The sequence below is a fragment of the Mauremys reevesii genome, linkage group 2 (genome assembly GCF_016161935.1).
Source record: "Mauremys reevesii isolate NIE-2019 linkage group 2, ASM1616193v1, whole genome shotgun sequence".
In the NCBI taxonomy this organism is placed as follows: domain Eukaryota; kingdom Metazoa; phylum Chordata; order Testudines; family Geoemydidae; genus Mauremys; species Mauremys reevesii.
The window spans coordinates 145,567,536-145,584,176 of NC_052624.1; the positions used below are offsets into that span (position 1 = coordinate 145,567,536).

At 59.4% G+C, this 16,641-nt stretch overlaps 1 protein-coding gene across 1 annotated transcript; it reads left to right on the forward strand.

Annotated features, from left to right (window-relative positions):
• Window positions 1–1,213: 1,213 nt before the first annotated feature.
• On the forward strand, window positions 1,214–15,294 carry LOC120397726 (heparan sulfate glucosamine 3-O-sulfotransferase 1-like). Its single transcript, XM_039524086.1, has 2 exons — window positions 1,214–1,318; window positions 10,912–15,294. Exon 2 carries the CDS (start codon window positions 11,238–11,240, stop codon window positions 12,150–12,152), a length of 915 nt encoding a protein of 304 aa, XP_039380020.1. The 5' UTR covers window positions 1,214–1,318; window positions 10,912–11,237; the 3' UTR covers window positions 12,153–15,294.
• Window positions 15,295–16,641: the final 1,347 nt, after the last annotated feature.

A 16,641-nucleotide genomic window follows, 5' to 3' on the forward strand; every position in this document is an offset into this window, starting at 1 on the left:
GGCTTGGGGGCAGAAGGCTTATGGGTCCAGGGTGGGAGGAGAGCTGAGCTGGCTGGGTGAGCTCCTCGGGGCAGCGCCCAGCCCCCATCTCATTCAGAGCCGCTACTGCAGCAGGCCAAGGGACTGAGCTGGAACTCGGGGGGAGCCCCCCAAATGGGCAGGAGTGGGGGAGGGGAGGCAGCAGACTGCAAAGGGAGGAGGAAAGTGGGCGGGGAATGAAGGGGGAGGGGCACTGCAGAGATTCTCTCAGCCTGACACTAATTTTTGAAGCCTCCCTTAATTATTTAGCACCGGCTGCCCCTGGGGAGGGCGAGGGGGAGGTCAGTGGGTTGTGAACTCTGGGTGAACCTGAGCTACTGAATCTGTGTAATTATGTCACACACACCCATGGGGGGGGGGAAGAGCTGTCACATTTAAAGGGAAAGTGTCCTGCTTTGGTGGACGGGTAGGATGGGCTGGCGGCAGGGGGTGGGGGGTGGTGTTTGGGCCCATTTGCAATGCTCGGGCCAGACTCCATGGGTGGGTGGCCATGTCTAAGGCCCCTGAGGCTCAGGAGAGGGGCCAAGGATGAACTCAGCCCCCTCCCCACCCCACACACTCACCACAGGACAGACCACACCTGGGCTCTGGGGCTGGCACCCTCTGACCCTCGGCCTGGACTTTGCATCCCTGCATTAAAATCTTGTGGTTACAGCACAGAACTGGGAGCCGGGACGCCTGGGTTCCATCCCCAGCACTGGGAGGGGAATGGGGGCTAGTGGTTGGGGGGGAGCTGGGAGCCAGGATGCCTGGGTTCTCTCCCTGGCTCTGGGAGTGGAGTGGGGGCTAGGATGCCTGGGTTCTATGCCCAGCACTGGGAGGGGAGTGGGGGATTGTGGTTGGGGGGGCTGGGAGCCAGGACTTCTGGGCCCCAGCTCTGACTTGCTGTGTGCTTTGGAGTAAGCAGCTATTCCTGCTGGCGAGGGGGCCCATGTGGGGCTCTGTGTGTGGCAAGGGCGGGGCTGGGCACGGACCATGCCAGGCGAGGGTACCCTGGGCTGGGAAAAGAGGGCACTCCAGGGGTGGGGCTGGGGCAGTACCCCCCCCTCCTCCACGGCTCCCCATGCAGCATGGGGGGCGGGGCCAGGGCGGTCCAGGGGCGGGGCCAGGGCGGTTCGGGGGCGGGGCCGGCAGGTTACAAAGACGCTGGCCCCGGCTCCCCAGAGCAGCGTGGACTCCCGGGCTGCAGGAGCCGTCCCGCGGACGGGACGGGGGGTCCCAGCGGCGGGTCCCTCCCAAGGGTCTGCTCGGCGGTGTCGCTTCGCGCCCGGACCAGCCCGTGAGTTGCAGCCCCCGGCCGGATCCCGCCCCCACCCCGGTCCAGTTCCAAGCTGCTGCTTCCCCTGGGCTGGGATCCAGCTCAGACGGAGTGAGAGACACCCAGGGCAGTTGGGGAAACTGAGGCAGGGTCAGCTGGAAGCGAGGGCGCCGCAGTGTGGGCGGCCCGAACACGTGTTCGCAGGTGGCGGGTCCCCAGGGCAGCGCCGGGACATCCCGGGGGGAGCCCCCGTGTGAAAACCCGCTCGGGAACTGGGTGGGCCCTGGGGCGGGGAGGGACGGATATGGGGAAGGGGTGACTCGGGGGGCGGGGGCTGTAACCCATTTGCATTCGCTCCGGGGGGTCTGGCTCAGGCTGCCCGGGGCAGGCGGTGTTAGGTCACCTGCCCCCGCCCCGCCCTCTCCCTGTGGCCGGGACCGCCCCGGGCCTGGGCGGGTGCTTTTAACCCTCGCCTCGCCGGGCGGGCTCAGAGGACGGGGGGTCCCGGGAGTGCGGGGGCTGGTGCTGCTGGGGGCCGATCGCCGCGTCTCTTTAAACCAACGAGGGGCCTAGACCCATAGACCCGACCCCGCTCCCAGCACAAGCCGGGGCCGTGTCGCTCCCCCAGCGCCATGGGGGATTTCTCCTCCTGGCTCCCAGCCCGGCCGGGAACTCCGCCCGCCCCCCCAGGTGAGAGACCTGCCGGCTCCCTGGCTGGCACCTCGCCCCCTGCTCACCCCCCACGGGGGGGCACCTTCCCCGGGAAAGCGGCGCCAGGCTGGGGGGCCCGGAGCAGGAGCGAGGGGGAGGACAGGCTCCGGTCCAGGTGCCATCCTGGAGGAGGGAGCGCAGATGGGGGCCGGGTCCTTGGTACGGGGCTGGCTCCCTGGTATGACGCCAGCCGGGGTCATTGGCACTGGGTGCCCCCCAGGAAAGATGCGCTGGGGCTCGAGCCGGTCCCGGCGTACCCGGGCTAGGAACTGCTGGGCTCAGGGGTGCCAGGCTCTGCCCAGACACGCCAGGGCACAAATTCAGCCCTGGTGCCCCTTCCTTGGCGGACAGTTAAGAGCTGGGCCCGTGGCTGGGTCCCTGGGGCGCTACAGCCACGTGGGGCCCCGCGGGCTGGGGCTCAATCTCCCCCATCCCTATAGTGAGGCGTTTGTCCCTTTAAACGCCCTCCCCGACCGCGGTGACTGTCTGCGCTGCGCTGCCCCCCCTTCCCCACTAATTAGCATCCGCCAGGAAGTGGGGATCGTCCCGCGGGGCCGCCTCATTAGAGCAAGACACGTCACCGAGCCAAACAGCCTCCCCCCGAGAGACGGGCAGGCCCAGACCCCAGCCCCCCAGCGGCGTCACTAGCCCCAGGGGGAGCTGAGAGGGGGAGACCCAGCCAAGACCGCGCAGTTCCTTAACTGTAGAGCTAGGGAGAGAACCCAGGAGTCCTGGCTCCCAGACCCACCCCCCCAACCACCACTCCCATCCCTGAGCCGGGGATAGAACCCAGGAGTCCTGGCTCCCAGCCCCCCCCACCCAGAGCCGGCGCGATCACAGTGGCTCGGTCTGTGCCCGCGGCCGATGCCGGGTCTGTCTGGGCCCGGGCCGTTCCCACCAGGGTTCCCGGCGCCATACCCGCTGCCCCCACTGCCCAGCCAGGCTCCCCGAGCCGGGAACGCGCCCCCCTCCCGGGCGGCAGCTGGAACCCTCCCCCGCAGCACAGGGTGCTGGGAGCGGCACCGCCCGCCTCGGTTTCCCCTCGGCCTGGGGAGCGGAGTTTGCTGGGGCTCAGCAGCCCCCACCTCCCCGCGCGGTGTCCATGGCGACACACCTGCCCCCCGGGGGGGCTGGGACACGGGGCTCGACGCTCGGTGACGCCAGCCAGGCTCCCGGGGGCTCGGTTAGGGCGTCAGGCGGGCGGGGGAAGTGCGTCGCCTGGGGTCCCTCGTGGCCCGGAGCAGCAGCTCCTGTGGGGCGGGGCTGGCTGGGCACGTGGGGGTGTTTGTGTCGGGGGGGAGGGCAGGCTGATTGCTGCTAGCGGGGTGAGAAGAACCCCGCCCCCCACAGATTGGCATGGGGAGTCACTGCCTGTTTAAACTGGTGTAAATGGGAGTCTGGAACGTGGAGTCTTTAAATGCAGCTTGGAGGAGCTGCGTGACCCCGCCGGAGGGGTGCAGGGGGGGGGCTGGGCCTGTGCGGGGTAACATGGCTGAGGCGGTGGGGCTGGGGCACATGTGCGCTGCGAGGCCCTAGGAGATGCCTGCCCCGGGGGCTATTTCATGCTGGTGGGTGCTGCTCCGGCTGGGGATCAGGGGGGAGCCGTTAGCCTGAATCCACCAGAACACCAAGATGTCCGGTGACACTTTAACGATGAACCGATTTCTTTGGGCATCAGCTTTTGTGGGCTAAAACCCCCTTCTTCAGCTGCATGGAGTAAAAATTACAGATATGTCTGTACCAGTATCTGTAATTTTTACTCCATGCAGCTGAAGAAGGGGGTTTTAGCCTCCAAAAGCTGATACCGATTTCTTTGGGCTAGTTGTTCAGCTGTGACCAGACTCCTGTGCTGTTGTTTTTATGCTGGGGGTGGGCGCTGGGACACATTTTCCAAAGCTCCTGGGGGAGATCCCAGTGGGGTCCCGGCCCAGGGAAGATTTTCCATGGGGCCAAGGCTCTCCCCTTGCTCAGCCAGCAGGCTGGTGCCCTCCTGCACCGGGACAGCAGTGCTGCAGCTCAAAGCTCTGCCCCCACTGCCCTGAGATTAGTCCCGCTGCTGGGGTGGGGAAAAGAGAGGCAGAGAGGGAACGGGACCTGCCTGGGGTTGCAGTGTGAGTTAGTGGCAGAGGTGAGAACAGAACCCAGGTCCCTCAAGGCCCATGCCACCTAATCTCCTAGCTCTGGGCTCAGCTTGTCCAGAACCTGGGGGGATTAGTCTGTACTGGCCCCTTCCCAGGGCTGCTCCCCAGGCCAGGAAGAGACGGTTACTCACTGTAGTAACTGTTGTTCTTCGAGATGTGTTGCTCCTATCCATTCCAGTCAGGTGTGCGCGCCGCGCGTGCACGGCTCTTCAGAACACTTTTACCCTAGCAACTCCGGCGGGCCGGCTGGCGCCCCCTGGAGTGGCGCCGCTATGGCGCCTGTTATATACCTCAGGCGGCCCGTCCGCTCCTCAGTTCCTTCTTGCTGGCTACTCCGACAGTGGGGAAGGAGGGCGGGTCTGGAATGGATAGGAGCAACACATCTCGAAGAACAACAGTTACTACGGTGAGTAACCGTCTCTTCTTCTTCGAGTGATTGCTCCTATGCATTCCAGTCAGGTGATTCCCAAGCCTTACCTAGGCGGCGGGGTCAGAGTGAGACGTGGCGGAGTGTAATACCGCGGAGCCGAAGGCTGCGTCGTCTCGAGACTGCTACACCAACGCGTAGTGGGAAGCGAAGGTGTGTACAGAAGACCAGGTGGCCGCTCTACAGATGTCCTGGATGGGGACATGGGCCAGGAAGGTGGCCGACGAGGCTTGCGCTCTCGTGGAGTGGAGTGGAGTGAGCGGTGAGGCGGCATGGTGGCACGCAAGCAAGCTCGTAGCAGGTCCGGATACATGCTGTGACCCAGGAGGAAATCCGTTGGGAGGAGATCGGCTCGCCTTTCATGCGGTCAGCAACCGCTACGAACAGCTGGGGCGAACGCCGGAAGGGCTTCGTCCGCTCGATGTAAAAAGCGAGCACCCTGCGGACGTCGAGGGTGTGAAGCTGTTGCTCCCGAGGCGAGGCATGCGGCTTCGGGAAGAAGACCGGGAGGAAGATCTCCCGGTTGAGGTGGAAGGCCGACACCACCTTAGGGAGGAAGGCCGGATGTGGTCGAAGCTGTACCTTGTCCCCGTGGAAGACTGTGTATGGTGGACCCACCGTTAGAGCACGGAGCTCAGAGACTCGTCTCACTGATGTAATGGCAACGAGGAAGGCTGTCTTCCAGGAGAGGTAGAGCAGGGAGCATGTGGCCAAGGGCTCGAAGGGGGGACCCATCAGCTTGGCCAGCACGAGGTTCAAATCCCAGGTCGGAGCCGGACGCCGCACCGGCGGGTACAAGCGGTCCAGGCCTTTAAGGAAGCGGGAAACCATCTGGTTGGAGAAGATGGACCGACCTTCCACAGATGGACGAAAGGCGGACACTGCTGCCAGGTGAACTCTCAAGGAGGAGACCGCAAGACCTTGCTCCTTAAGGTACCAGAGGTAGTCAGGATGGTAGGGACAGGGACTACAAAGGGATTGAGGCCTCGTTGGTCACACCAGAGCGCGAACTGCTTCCATTTCGCCAGATAGGTGGAGCGAGTGGAAGGCTTTCTGCTCTCTAGCAGGACGTGCTGAACTGCCGCTGAACAGTCCCTCTCTGTGCGGGTCAACCACGCAGGTACCAAGCTGTAAGATGGAAGGACTGCAGGTTCGGATGGCGGAGTCTGCCAAAGTCCTGTGTGATGAGGTCCGGCCACAACGGAAGGGGGACGGGATCCCGAACGGAGAGCTCTAGCAGCAGGGTGTACCAATGCTGCCTCGGCCAGGCCGGAGCTACGAGTATGACATGGGCTCTGTCCCTCCACAGCTTCTGTAGCACTCAGTGTACGAGCGGGAACGGAGGGAAGGCGTAGAGGAGGTGATCCTTCCAGGAGTAAAGGAAGGCGTCCGATAGGGAGCCCGGCGAGTGACCCCGGAACGAGCAAAACAGGTGGTACTTCCTGTTCTCTTTGGACGCGAATAGGTCTACTTGGGGAAACCCCCACCTCTGGAAGATTGTGTGCACGACATCGGGACGGAGAGACCACTCGTGGGAGAGGAACGACCTGCTGAGATGGTCGGCCAGCGTGTTCTGCACTCCCGGAAGAAAGGACGCTTCCAGGTGAATGGAGGGGGTCACGCAGAAGTCCCACAGGAGCAGCGCTTCCTTGCAGAGGAGGGAGGAGCGGGCTCTGCCCTGCTTGTTCACGTAGAACATTGCCGTGGTGTTGTCCGTGAACACTGTCACACAGTGGCCTTGCAGACGGGTGCGGAAGGTGTGACACGCCAAACGGATCGCTCGCAGCTCGTGGATATTGATGTGCAGAGCGAGCTCTTGGGGCAACCAAAGGCCTTGGGTGTGAAGGTCGCCCAGGTGAGCTCCCCAACCGAGCGCTGAGGCATCCGTGGTCAGAGTGGCGGATGGACGAGGAGGGTGGAACGGGACTCCCGCACACACGACCTCTGGGTCGAGCCACCAGCGGAGGGACTCGAGGGTAGTCTTGGTGATCGTGACCACCATGTCGATGGGATCTCGATGTGGCCGGTACACCGACACGAGCCAAGACTGGGACGGGCGGAGGTGGAGCCACGCGTACGCGATGACATACGTACACGATGCATGTGGCCCAGGAGGCAGAGGCAGGATCGCACCGTCGTGGTTGGGAAGGTGACGAGGTCCCGGATGATGGAGACCATCGTCTGGTGCCGAGATTGTGGTAGGCAGGTGCGGGCCAACGAGGAGTCGAGGACCGCTCCAATGAACTCCACCCGCTGCGACGGAATCAAGGTGGACTTCTCGGCATTGATGAGAAGACCGAGTCGCTGAAAGAGGGACAGGATTTCTGTCATCTGGTCCATTACCAGGCGCTGAGACGTTCCGCGAACCAGCCAATCGTCGAGATACGGGTAGACGTGTATCTGACGACGGCGGAGGGCTGCGGCAACCACTGCCATGCACTTGGTAAACACCCTCGGTGCGGTGGATAGGCCGAATGGCAACACTGCGAACTGGTAGTGTGCATTGTTCACCACGAAACGCAGGTAGCGTCGATGGGGAGGGTAGATCGCGACATGGAAGTAGGCGTCCTTCATGTCGAGGGCGGCAAACCAGTCTCCCGGATCCAGAGAGGGAATGATAGTCCCCAGGGTGACCATGAGAAACTTGGGCTTGAGCAGATATTTGTTCAGCTCGCGAAGGTCCAGGATAGGACGTAGCCCTCCTTTTGCTTTGGGGATGAGAAAATAACGGGAATAGAATCCCCTGCCCCGCCTGTCTTGAGGCACTGCCTCTATGGCACCCACGCTCAACAGAGTCTGGACCTCTTGTAAGAGGAATTGCTCGTGAGAGGGGTCCCTGAAGAGGGACAGGGAGGGTGGGTGGGAAGGGGGGGGGCGATACAAACTGAAGGCGGTATCCCGACTGGATTGTTTGGAGCACCCAGTTGTCCGTAGTTATATGGGACCACGCCGAAAAGAAATGGGAGAGGCGGTTGCGAAACAAAAGGGTAGGATCCGGTGGAGAGACTGATGGGCCGTCCTCGGGCGTCCCATCAAAAGGCCTGCTTGGAACCTTGCGGGGCCTTGGAAGGGGCCTGGCCCTGGTTGCACTTGTTGCCGGATGGACGACGGCGATTCTGGCCTGGTCGCCTGCTGTTGTACGGGCGGTACCGCTGTTGAGGGAAAGACCGGGAGGGTTGTTGCCGGAAGTACCTGCGCTGCGCAGCCGGTGTGTGCATCCCGAGGGTGCGGATGGCGATGCGACCGTCCTTCAGGGTCTGGATCCGGGAATCAGTTTTCTCGGAGAAAAGACCCTGGGTGTCAAAGGGCAGGTCCTGTAATGTATACTGCACCTCCGGTGGCAGGGTGGAGGACTGCAGCCAGGATATGCGCCACATCGTCACCCCTGAGGCCAAAGTCCGAGCTCCCGAGTCCGCAGAGTCAAGGGCGGCCTGGATGGAGGACCTGGACGATTTCTTCCCCTCCTCCAACAATGCGGAGAACTCCTGGCGGGAGGCTGTTGGTAGGAGCTCTGTAAATTTCGCCAGGGACGCCATGATGTCATACACGTACCTGGCGAGGGGGACCATCTGGTTGGCGATGCGAAGTTGCAGGCCGCCAGCCGAGTAGACCTTGCGGCCTAACAGGTCCATTCGCCGCGCGTCCTTTGACTTTGGCGCAGGGGCAGGTTGACCATGCCTCTCCCTGTTGTTGACCGACTGAACGACCAACGAGTCCGGGGTCGGGTGAGTATGCAGATACTCGTAGCCCGTGGGGGGGGACTGAGTACTTGCGCTCAACCCCACGGACCGTAGGAGGGATGGACGCAGGCGTCTGCCAGAGTGTGGTGGCGTTCTTTTGTATCGTCCGAACGAACGGTAAAGCCACGCGCACTGGAGCCTCCACTCCAATGACATTTGTTATGGGGTCCTCGTCCTCCTGGACCTCCGCCACGGGGAGAGCCATGGCCGTCGCCACGCGGCGAAGCAGGTCTTGGTGCGCCCTTAGGTCTATCGGCGGAGGATCCTTAGCAGATGCTCCGGCCACCGCCTTGTCAGGTGAGGACGACGAGGACAAGCCCTGGACGGCAGCCTCCGTCAATGGACCTGCTGACTGCTCGTCGGCTGGGTCGGGTTGCGTGTGCCTCTGGGGGTCAGGTGGTATGGAAACCGCGCCCGGTGGCGAAGGTGCCGGTCGGCTGACGGTCGCCTCTGGTACCCTGCGCTCGGAGGCAGGGGCTCTTGGAGGGAACGGCACCCCCCGAGTCTCATACTGGGCCCAGGGAACCCAGAAGCCCCACTGCTGTGCCCCCTGAGGTTGGCCTTGTGGGGTAGGTGGCAGGTGCCCGTTACTGTCTGCCCCGGAAGCAACTGACGCGGGGCGGGATGGCCATGGAGGTGCCGAGGCGCTGTCGGATTGCGCCGTCGAATGAGGCAGTCTGTCCCCGGACGGTGCCGAGGATCGGTGCCGGTCTGCATGGTACCGGGATGGTGACCGAGACCAACGTCCGCTGCGGTGCGGGGAGCTCGACCAGGATCTGGACCTGGAGCGACGCCGGGAGTGCGACCGGTACCGTGATGTCGAACGGTACCGGGACTGCGACCGGCATCGGAACGGCAACCGGTACCGCGATGGCGAGCGGTGCCGAGATCTCGAGCGACGGGACGGTGACCTGCAGCGGGACCGGGAACGTGACCGGGACCGGGAGCGTCGTCTGTGCAGTCTGTCCGGAGAGGGCGGCCGTATCATCATTGCCGGCTTTCCCGCCGAAACGATAGCCCGCACCGGCGGGGCCGGAGGCTCGATGCCTCTGTGAGCTCTATGAGCTCACGCGCTGTGGAAAAAGTCTCTGGCGTCGATGGCAGCCGGAGCTCAACCGCGGTCGGTGCCGGGGAGCATGGCGGTGCCGGACTCGACGGCCCTTGCGGCGCCGGAGTCAATGGCCCGGTGCACGTCCTGTGCACAGCCACAGCGGGGACCGCAGGTGGCGCAATTGTCTTGGCTACTGGGCCCTCAGCGTGGGACTTGGCCCCCACTTTCGCCGGCTTGCGCTTCCTTGATGGCGACAGGGAGCGGTGCCAGGCCTGCGGTGCCGGTGGCTGAGGCCGCGGAGTCTCGGTGCCGGAACGGCCCGGGGCCGGCGGTGCGCTCCGTACCGATGAAGCCTTCGGCGCCGGCGCGGACGGTGCCGGGGGCTGGAGCGAAGCCTCCATGAGGAGCTGCTTTAATCTTATGTCCCGCTCCTTACGCGTCCGGGGTTTGAAAGAGGAACAGATAGGGCACTTATCTGTCCTGTGACTCTCACCGAGGCAACGGAGGCAGGCGTCGTGCGGATCCCCTACTGGCATAGGCCGCTGGCAAGATGCACAGGGCTTAAAGCACGGTGCCTTGGGCATGAGCCCGCACCGGGGGAGGAAAGGGAGGGGAAACCCCCCTTAACCTTATCCTAAAAACTATCTATACTAATCACTAAACGAACTATATACACGAAAAAGTAGCGAGAGCTAGGGTTGTGGAGGACAGAGAGCACTCCACAGTTCCAACTGGCCGTCACGGGCGGTAAGAAGGAACTGAGGAGCGGACGGGCCGGCTGAGGTATATAACAGGCGCCATAGCAGCGCCACTCCAGGGGGCGCCAGCCAGCCCGCCGGAGTTGCTAGGGTAAAAGTGTTCCGAAGAGCTGTGCACGCGCGGCACGCACACCTGACTGGAATGCATAGGAGCAATCACTCGAAGAAGAACAGGAGGGCACAATTCTTCATGCCCACACATCTGTGTCCGTGTCTACCCACCCCTGCCTCTGCTCAGCCAGTGCAGCCCAGGCCCCCTGGTGCAGTCACAGCTTGTGACATCTCCTACCTGCCCTGCCTGTGGACAAGGGCCTGAGGCCTATGCCTTCCAGCCAGGGATGGGGAACAACCTGGGGGTGGGGGCTGCCGCATCCCGGAGAGCCTGGGAACCCGTCTGCACAGCAGCAACTTTCCAGGGCTGGAGTGAAAGTCCCCTGAACTCGGGAGTGGGGCCCTTCCTTCACGGCTCCCTGCAATACATGAATGGTTGGCATTGAGTGGCCACTAGAGGGCAGGCATTGGCTTGCAGTGTCCTTCATGGGGCAGGAAGCAGCTGGGTTGGGGGCTCTGGCCTGGGCCCCAGGCCAGCCCAGCTGATCATGAGGGGCTGGGGAGCAGGGCCTAGTAGAACAGAAATCCACCCCCGCCCCCATCTCAGCTCCTTCTCACGCCCCTGCCCAGGATGGGCACCTGGGGCCCATAAGAGAGGGAGCCCGCCCCATCACACTGGCCCCACTGGTCTGAGCTGCTCCAGCTGATTCCCCGTTTCTCCCCTTCCTCCCGCAGGTGGCCACCAGCCCCGGGCTGCACCAGGCATTGAGGAGCCGGATACTCAAACAAGGGGCCCAGGAGCAGAGCTGCGGCAGGAAGCCGACCGGGGCCGTAGTGCTCCGCTGCCCCTCTGAGTGGAGATAGTGCCAGGGAAGGGGCTCTGCCAGCCCGGAGCAGGGTGGGACCCCACTGGGGGCAAGGGAGGGGAGCCCCTGGAGTTAACCCTGGTCATGGAAGGGGGTTGGGTGTGAGCTGAGCAGCCTCTAGTCTACGCAGCAGACCCTCAGCTCCTACCAAGAGCCCAGTCTACTTGTGCCCATCTATCCTGGACAAGGGCAGCCATGGCCTGCTGGTGGGCCGGCTGGCTGCTCCTGCTGGTGGAGGCTTGGGGGGCCCACCTGGCACAGGGGACACTGGAGCCCTGGGCCCAGGTGGCTCCGTGGCTGGGAAACACATCCACGTTCCAGGCCAGCAGCCTGCAGCGCCACCTGCCCCAGGGAATTATCATCGGGGTGCGGAAGGGGGGGACGCGGGCCCTGTTGGAGATGCTGGCGCTGCACCCCCAGGTGGCCGCTGCCCGTGCCGAGGTGCACTTCTTCAACCGGGAGGAGAACTACCAGCGGGGGCTGGGCTGGTACCGCCAACAGATGCCCCTGTCAGGCCCCAGCCAGCTCACCGTGGAGAAGACCCCAGGCTACTTCTCCTCCCTAGAGGCCCCTGAGCGCATCCGCGCAATGGACCCTGCCATGCGGCTGCTGCTCATTGTGCGGGACCCGGTGGAGCGGCTGGTGTCAGACTACACCCAGATCCTGTACAACCGCCAGGCACGGTACAAGCCCTACCCGCCCCTGGAGCGGCTCCTGCTGCGGGGGGACCGGGGCCTCAACACCCGCTACAAGGCCATCCAACGCAGCCTCTATGCCCTGCACCTGGCCCGCTGGCTGGCTGCTTTCCCCCTGGCCCACATCCATGTGGTGGATGGGGGTGGCCTGATCCGCGAGCCCCTGCCTGAGCTGCGCCGCGTGGAGCAGTTCCTGGGCCTAGCACCCAGCCTGGGCCCTGATAACTTCTACTTCAACCAGACCAAGGGCTTCTACTGCCTGCGGGTCGGGGCCCACCAGCACTGCCTGGACAAGTCAAAGGGGCGGCCCCACCCACCCATCACTGAGCAGCTGCTGGAGCAGCTCTGCACCTACTTCAGCGCCCACAATGAGCACTTCTTCAGGCTGGTGGGGCGCACATTCAACTGGTGCTGAGCTGGGCGGGGCTTGTGGGGACAGACACCCCCCCCATGTGATGAGCCCTGCAGGGACAGATCCCTCCCGCCCCAGGGCAGAGGCTGTGAAATGGGGGGGTATGGAAATTGGCACCACAACAGGCTGGGCAGCTCTTCCCACCCTCCCAGCTCAAAGGACTTAGGTGCTCAGAGCAGGCTGTGAGGGGGCTCCTGCTGGGGCTGTATCCCCTGTACATGGGACAGAAAGGGGGTGGGAGAAACCAATCAGGGCAGGAGTGGGGGGCTCCCCCTACCCCACAGAGACAAGGCAGAGGCCCACAGCTGCCCCAGAAGCACACTCCTAAATGGGTCCAGAAAGAAACCTTTGCCCCGCAGAGCTGTGGGGCAAGGCAGGTGGGATGAAGGGACAGGGGGCTTCTACAATTCAGGGCATCTGCCCCCTCAGGCTGCCAACTCCCCATCCATCACCTCCTGGGGGGGGGGTAGGAGACCCACCTCTCCCAACAGAGGCTGCCTGTTTTCCTGCCCACTCAATTCCCCAGGCAGCCTACAGTGCCTTCTCTGCAGGCTATATGCAGCATTACAGGCCCAGCTCTTCCTAAGCAAACCCCAGCTTAAGGCAAAAACCCAACAGAGCTCACATTAAACCCCTCCCTTGGTTTAGGGGTTTGTCTTTTGCAGCCCAGGGGTGTCAGGCTCACTCTGGCTGGGGCAGGCTGGCAGCTGAAGCCAGGTGCCCACTTATCCTGGCTTTTGGCTGACTCCTGCCTGGAGGAGAGCACAGTGTGTTGTGTCAGTGCAAGCCATTCAGGCTGCAGCCCACAAGACTTCCTGCTCCCCCCACCCCACTGGGTTGGAAGCCCAGGCCACACCAAGCCCAGCTGCTCCATCTCCGCTGCCCCCTGGTCACCTATGGCCATTGCAGGTTGGTGCCTGTGGAGCAGCTGGCCCATTTCCCGCCCCCCCAGGCAGCCAGCTGCCAGGCCAGCTCCTCCCTCAGGGAGAGCACTCAGGCCTTGCACCTTTGCCTGCAGAGATGTAACAGCAGCTTAGTGCAAGGTGGTTATTGCCCTCTCGTGTCTGGCTCTGGGAACTACAGGTACCTGTTACCACTGTAACCCAGTTGCATCATTAAAAATGGCAGTGGGGTGTGGTTTTGGTGCTGGAGTCACTCAGAGCCCATGGGTGGACACATTTCACACCCCTTCCCCCCCCCCCCTTGTTACATAAACTCAGAACACAGCCTCATAACTCTAGTACTGAAGTATGCTCTGCCAGCAGGCCTAGCACGAGTGTTAACAGTGCCAGTTCTGTCCTGCATGGGGTTTGAACCATCAAAGCCCCAACTGCCTTGGCCTGGCAGCCAAGGAAATAGGGATGAACTCCCTCAGCTATAGCACTAGGTAGAAGCACACAGAGAAGCCCCAGAACAGCCCATGGGGGTCACATGGCTATGCACACAACCTCACACCCAGCCTGTACCTTAGTTCAGCTCCTGGGGTCCCCTCCCACAGGGTAACAAAGGTGACTGTCTTTTCATTCCTGTATCCCACTGAATGTCAGTGCTCTAACTCTTTGACAAAACCTTTGCGATGGGTCTGCAGCACATGTCAGGGAGACCCAGCTGAGCGGAGGCAGTGGCAGTTAGTGCTGGCACTGAGGATGGCTGCTGCCAGCTGAACATGGATTAAGTTCAATGAGATTTTTTTTTTAATTGGGTACAACCACCACTAGGGAAATGGTGTCTACATTGTTGGGGTGGTTTGTTCCCCCAACCAGTTCACGGTAATGAGGCACAGAATTGAGTCCTGAGCAAAAGTCCCAGGGTCAAATTCCAATTTAGGTCTTTGCTCTGTAATAGAAAAGAGGAAAGTTCTTCCCATCCATCCAAAGCTTTGAAATAAGAAAACTTTCCCTCTAAAAAAAAAAATATAGATTTTTGAATGGAAAATGTAGTTAAAATTCTTCCACTGATGGGGTTAGATCCAATACATGCCACTGGCAGGAGTGTGAGGATTTGCCACCCTGCCTGCTGCCCCAAACATCCTGTTACGTTAACTGCCAGACCAGACATGAGACTGGAGATGGTTATTCCCAGACTGACCATTTCCAATGTCAATTTCCAGGTCTGACCTGAATGGCCATTACCATGCCGAGTACCTTCCCCGGGAACCTGTAAGAGCTCCTCGCACTGAGGGCTAAGAGGATAGGCCACTTGGAGGCAGCCATAAAGAGCCCTCTATCAAGTCTCCCTTTCCTATGTATGTATTTTAGATTATGTTCAAGTCACTCCTTAACCCTCTCTTTGAAGAGTTATATATCTCAGTCTCCTGGAGTCCCTCACTATAAGGCATGTTTTCCAACACTTTAATGGTTGTCATGTCTCTCTTCTCAACCCTCTAATTTTTCAGCACCTTTTGTTAACTGTGGACACCGGAGCTGAACACAGTATTCTAGAAGCAACCCCAGTGCCAAATAATTTCACAGTTTAGCTGTTTGATGCAAGAGCCTCATTTTCACTGTTCTGATCTCAGCAGCACTGTTTCAGAGATTTAGAAAGCCAAACCATATAGATAGTTCCCTCCCCTCCTCTAAGTCCTGGTATGTAGCATTTTCTGTTTATATAAGCATGGCAGACATAGGACCTTTAGAGTTCTTCAGATTCAAAGCTTTGAAAAAAGGCCAATTCTAGAGCAGGCTGAAAATAGTTAAACCAGTCTGATCAGCATTACAAGATACGCTAGTCTGCACATTTCACCACACCAAGCTATTTTGCCACAGTCCTTGCTGCTTTCATATTCAAACACAAAAAAGTCTCTCCTCAGATCTGACAGTGCTTGGTGCAGTGATAGTTCTCATAAGTGAAACTCATTCTCATGGGGAATGACTGGTAGATAAGTTGGTGGGTAAAAAAAATAAAACCTCTTTCTGAATTGAGAACTTATTTATGAATGCACAGATCCGTAATATTTTTGCTGTTGTTACAAAAAGTGATGGACTCAGAATTGTGCCAACATTAACAACATCCACCAGGTTGGACTTGTGCTATTAAAAAAAAATCTGAAAGACAGAATCAGATGCTTTCAAGTAGCCATAAGGGGATGGAAATCAGAAGCTAGTTAAATGACAGTTTACACTGTCAAAAAAATTTGCTCATTTAATCTCTGAAGTAGTAGGCAGAAGCAACAGATTTCAGCCCCATTTTCACCTCAGCATTTGCTCAGAAAGGCTTTTGAGGCAAGATCGTACTTGCTGTTAAAACGGTCTCCCTAACCAGAAGCTTTTGTTAACAGCAAGCACCTCCTGAACTACAGTACTCTTACCAGAACTAATGATTGCAGGTGAAGTGTCTTAAATGATGCTCAGAAGACCTAGCTTGAAACAAGTTAAGCACCAAGAGTTGAGCACTTGAACTATGTCACTTATTTCAAAGGTGCTGAGCACATCTCACTCCCATTGCCTTGCATGAGAACTGCAGGTGATCAACACCTTTGGGGGGGGGGGGGAAATCTGGCTACATTCTCTCCCACTCCTCACCCCTTCTGAATAGGGTCTGATCAACCTGCACTTTTGGCTAAAGAAAATGGGAGCTCTAGATAACACCTGTGAAAATCAAGGCATTGTGTTTCAATATCTAATCTACATTTGTTTAACTTTGGGTACCCAAATTCCAGACTGAAGATTTTACTCGGGAACGGCCTTGAGGCTTAGAAGGGAAGTGATGCAAACACCCATTTGATTATCCACTGCACACTGGAAAGTAACTTGCAATGCTGCCAACTCTACTCTTTCTATTCTGACAGCTGAAATCACTTGTGGGTCAGGGAAGAATCCCCACTACACGATAAGCTGTTCTTCGTGGCTAAGAAAATAACTACGTTTTTGCAAAAGAAATATGAAGAGTTATCACAGGTCTCTAGGGCAGTGTGTTAATCCAGACACATACTGCACATTTTAAATGAATAGAAAACGTATCTGTGATCCTTACTAGTGACAACTTAGTGACATTTAACAACGGAAAATGCATTCTAACTGATGTAGTCAGCCCCTCCATTTACCTGTCAGCAGCAGTGATAGCAGAGCTGCTATCAGAAACACAAGTCAAATAGTTTCTTTCTGTAGATACTTGTGGTGTCCTCAGCTCTTGCAATGCAACCGGAACCCTGAATTCAGATCTTGGCACGTAAGAGAATGATTTTTCAGCAACATTTAGTAAGTTAAAATTTAAGTAGCAAATCAATTTTGTCACTACTTTAACAGTGATAGCATTTATCTTTAAACAGATTCCTATACTATAGGCCAATTCCTTTTTTTTGCACCATTAAAAGTTTACTCATTTGCTACCAAGATTGCCCATGCCATTCAATAGGTTATATTACAAACAATCCAAGTGAAGTAGTCATGGACGCGGCTGATCTAAAGAGGGAAAGAGCTTTTGCCTGTATACCTAGTCCAGTGGAGTCTGAGGGAGCCAGCTTCACAGAGATGATGTGAAGTCTCTACCACAT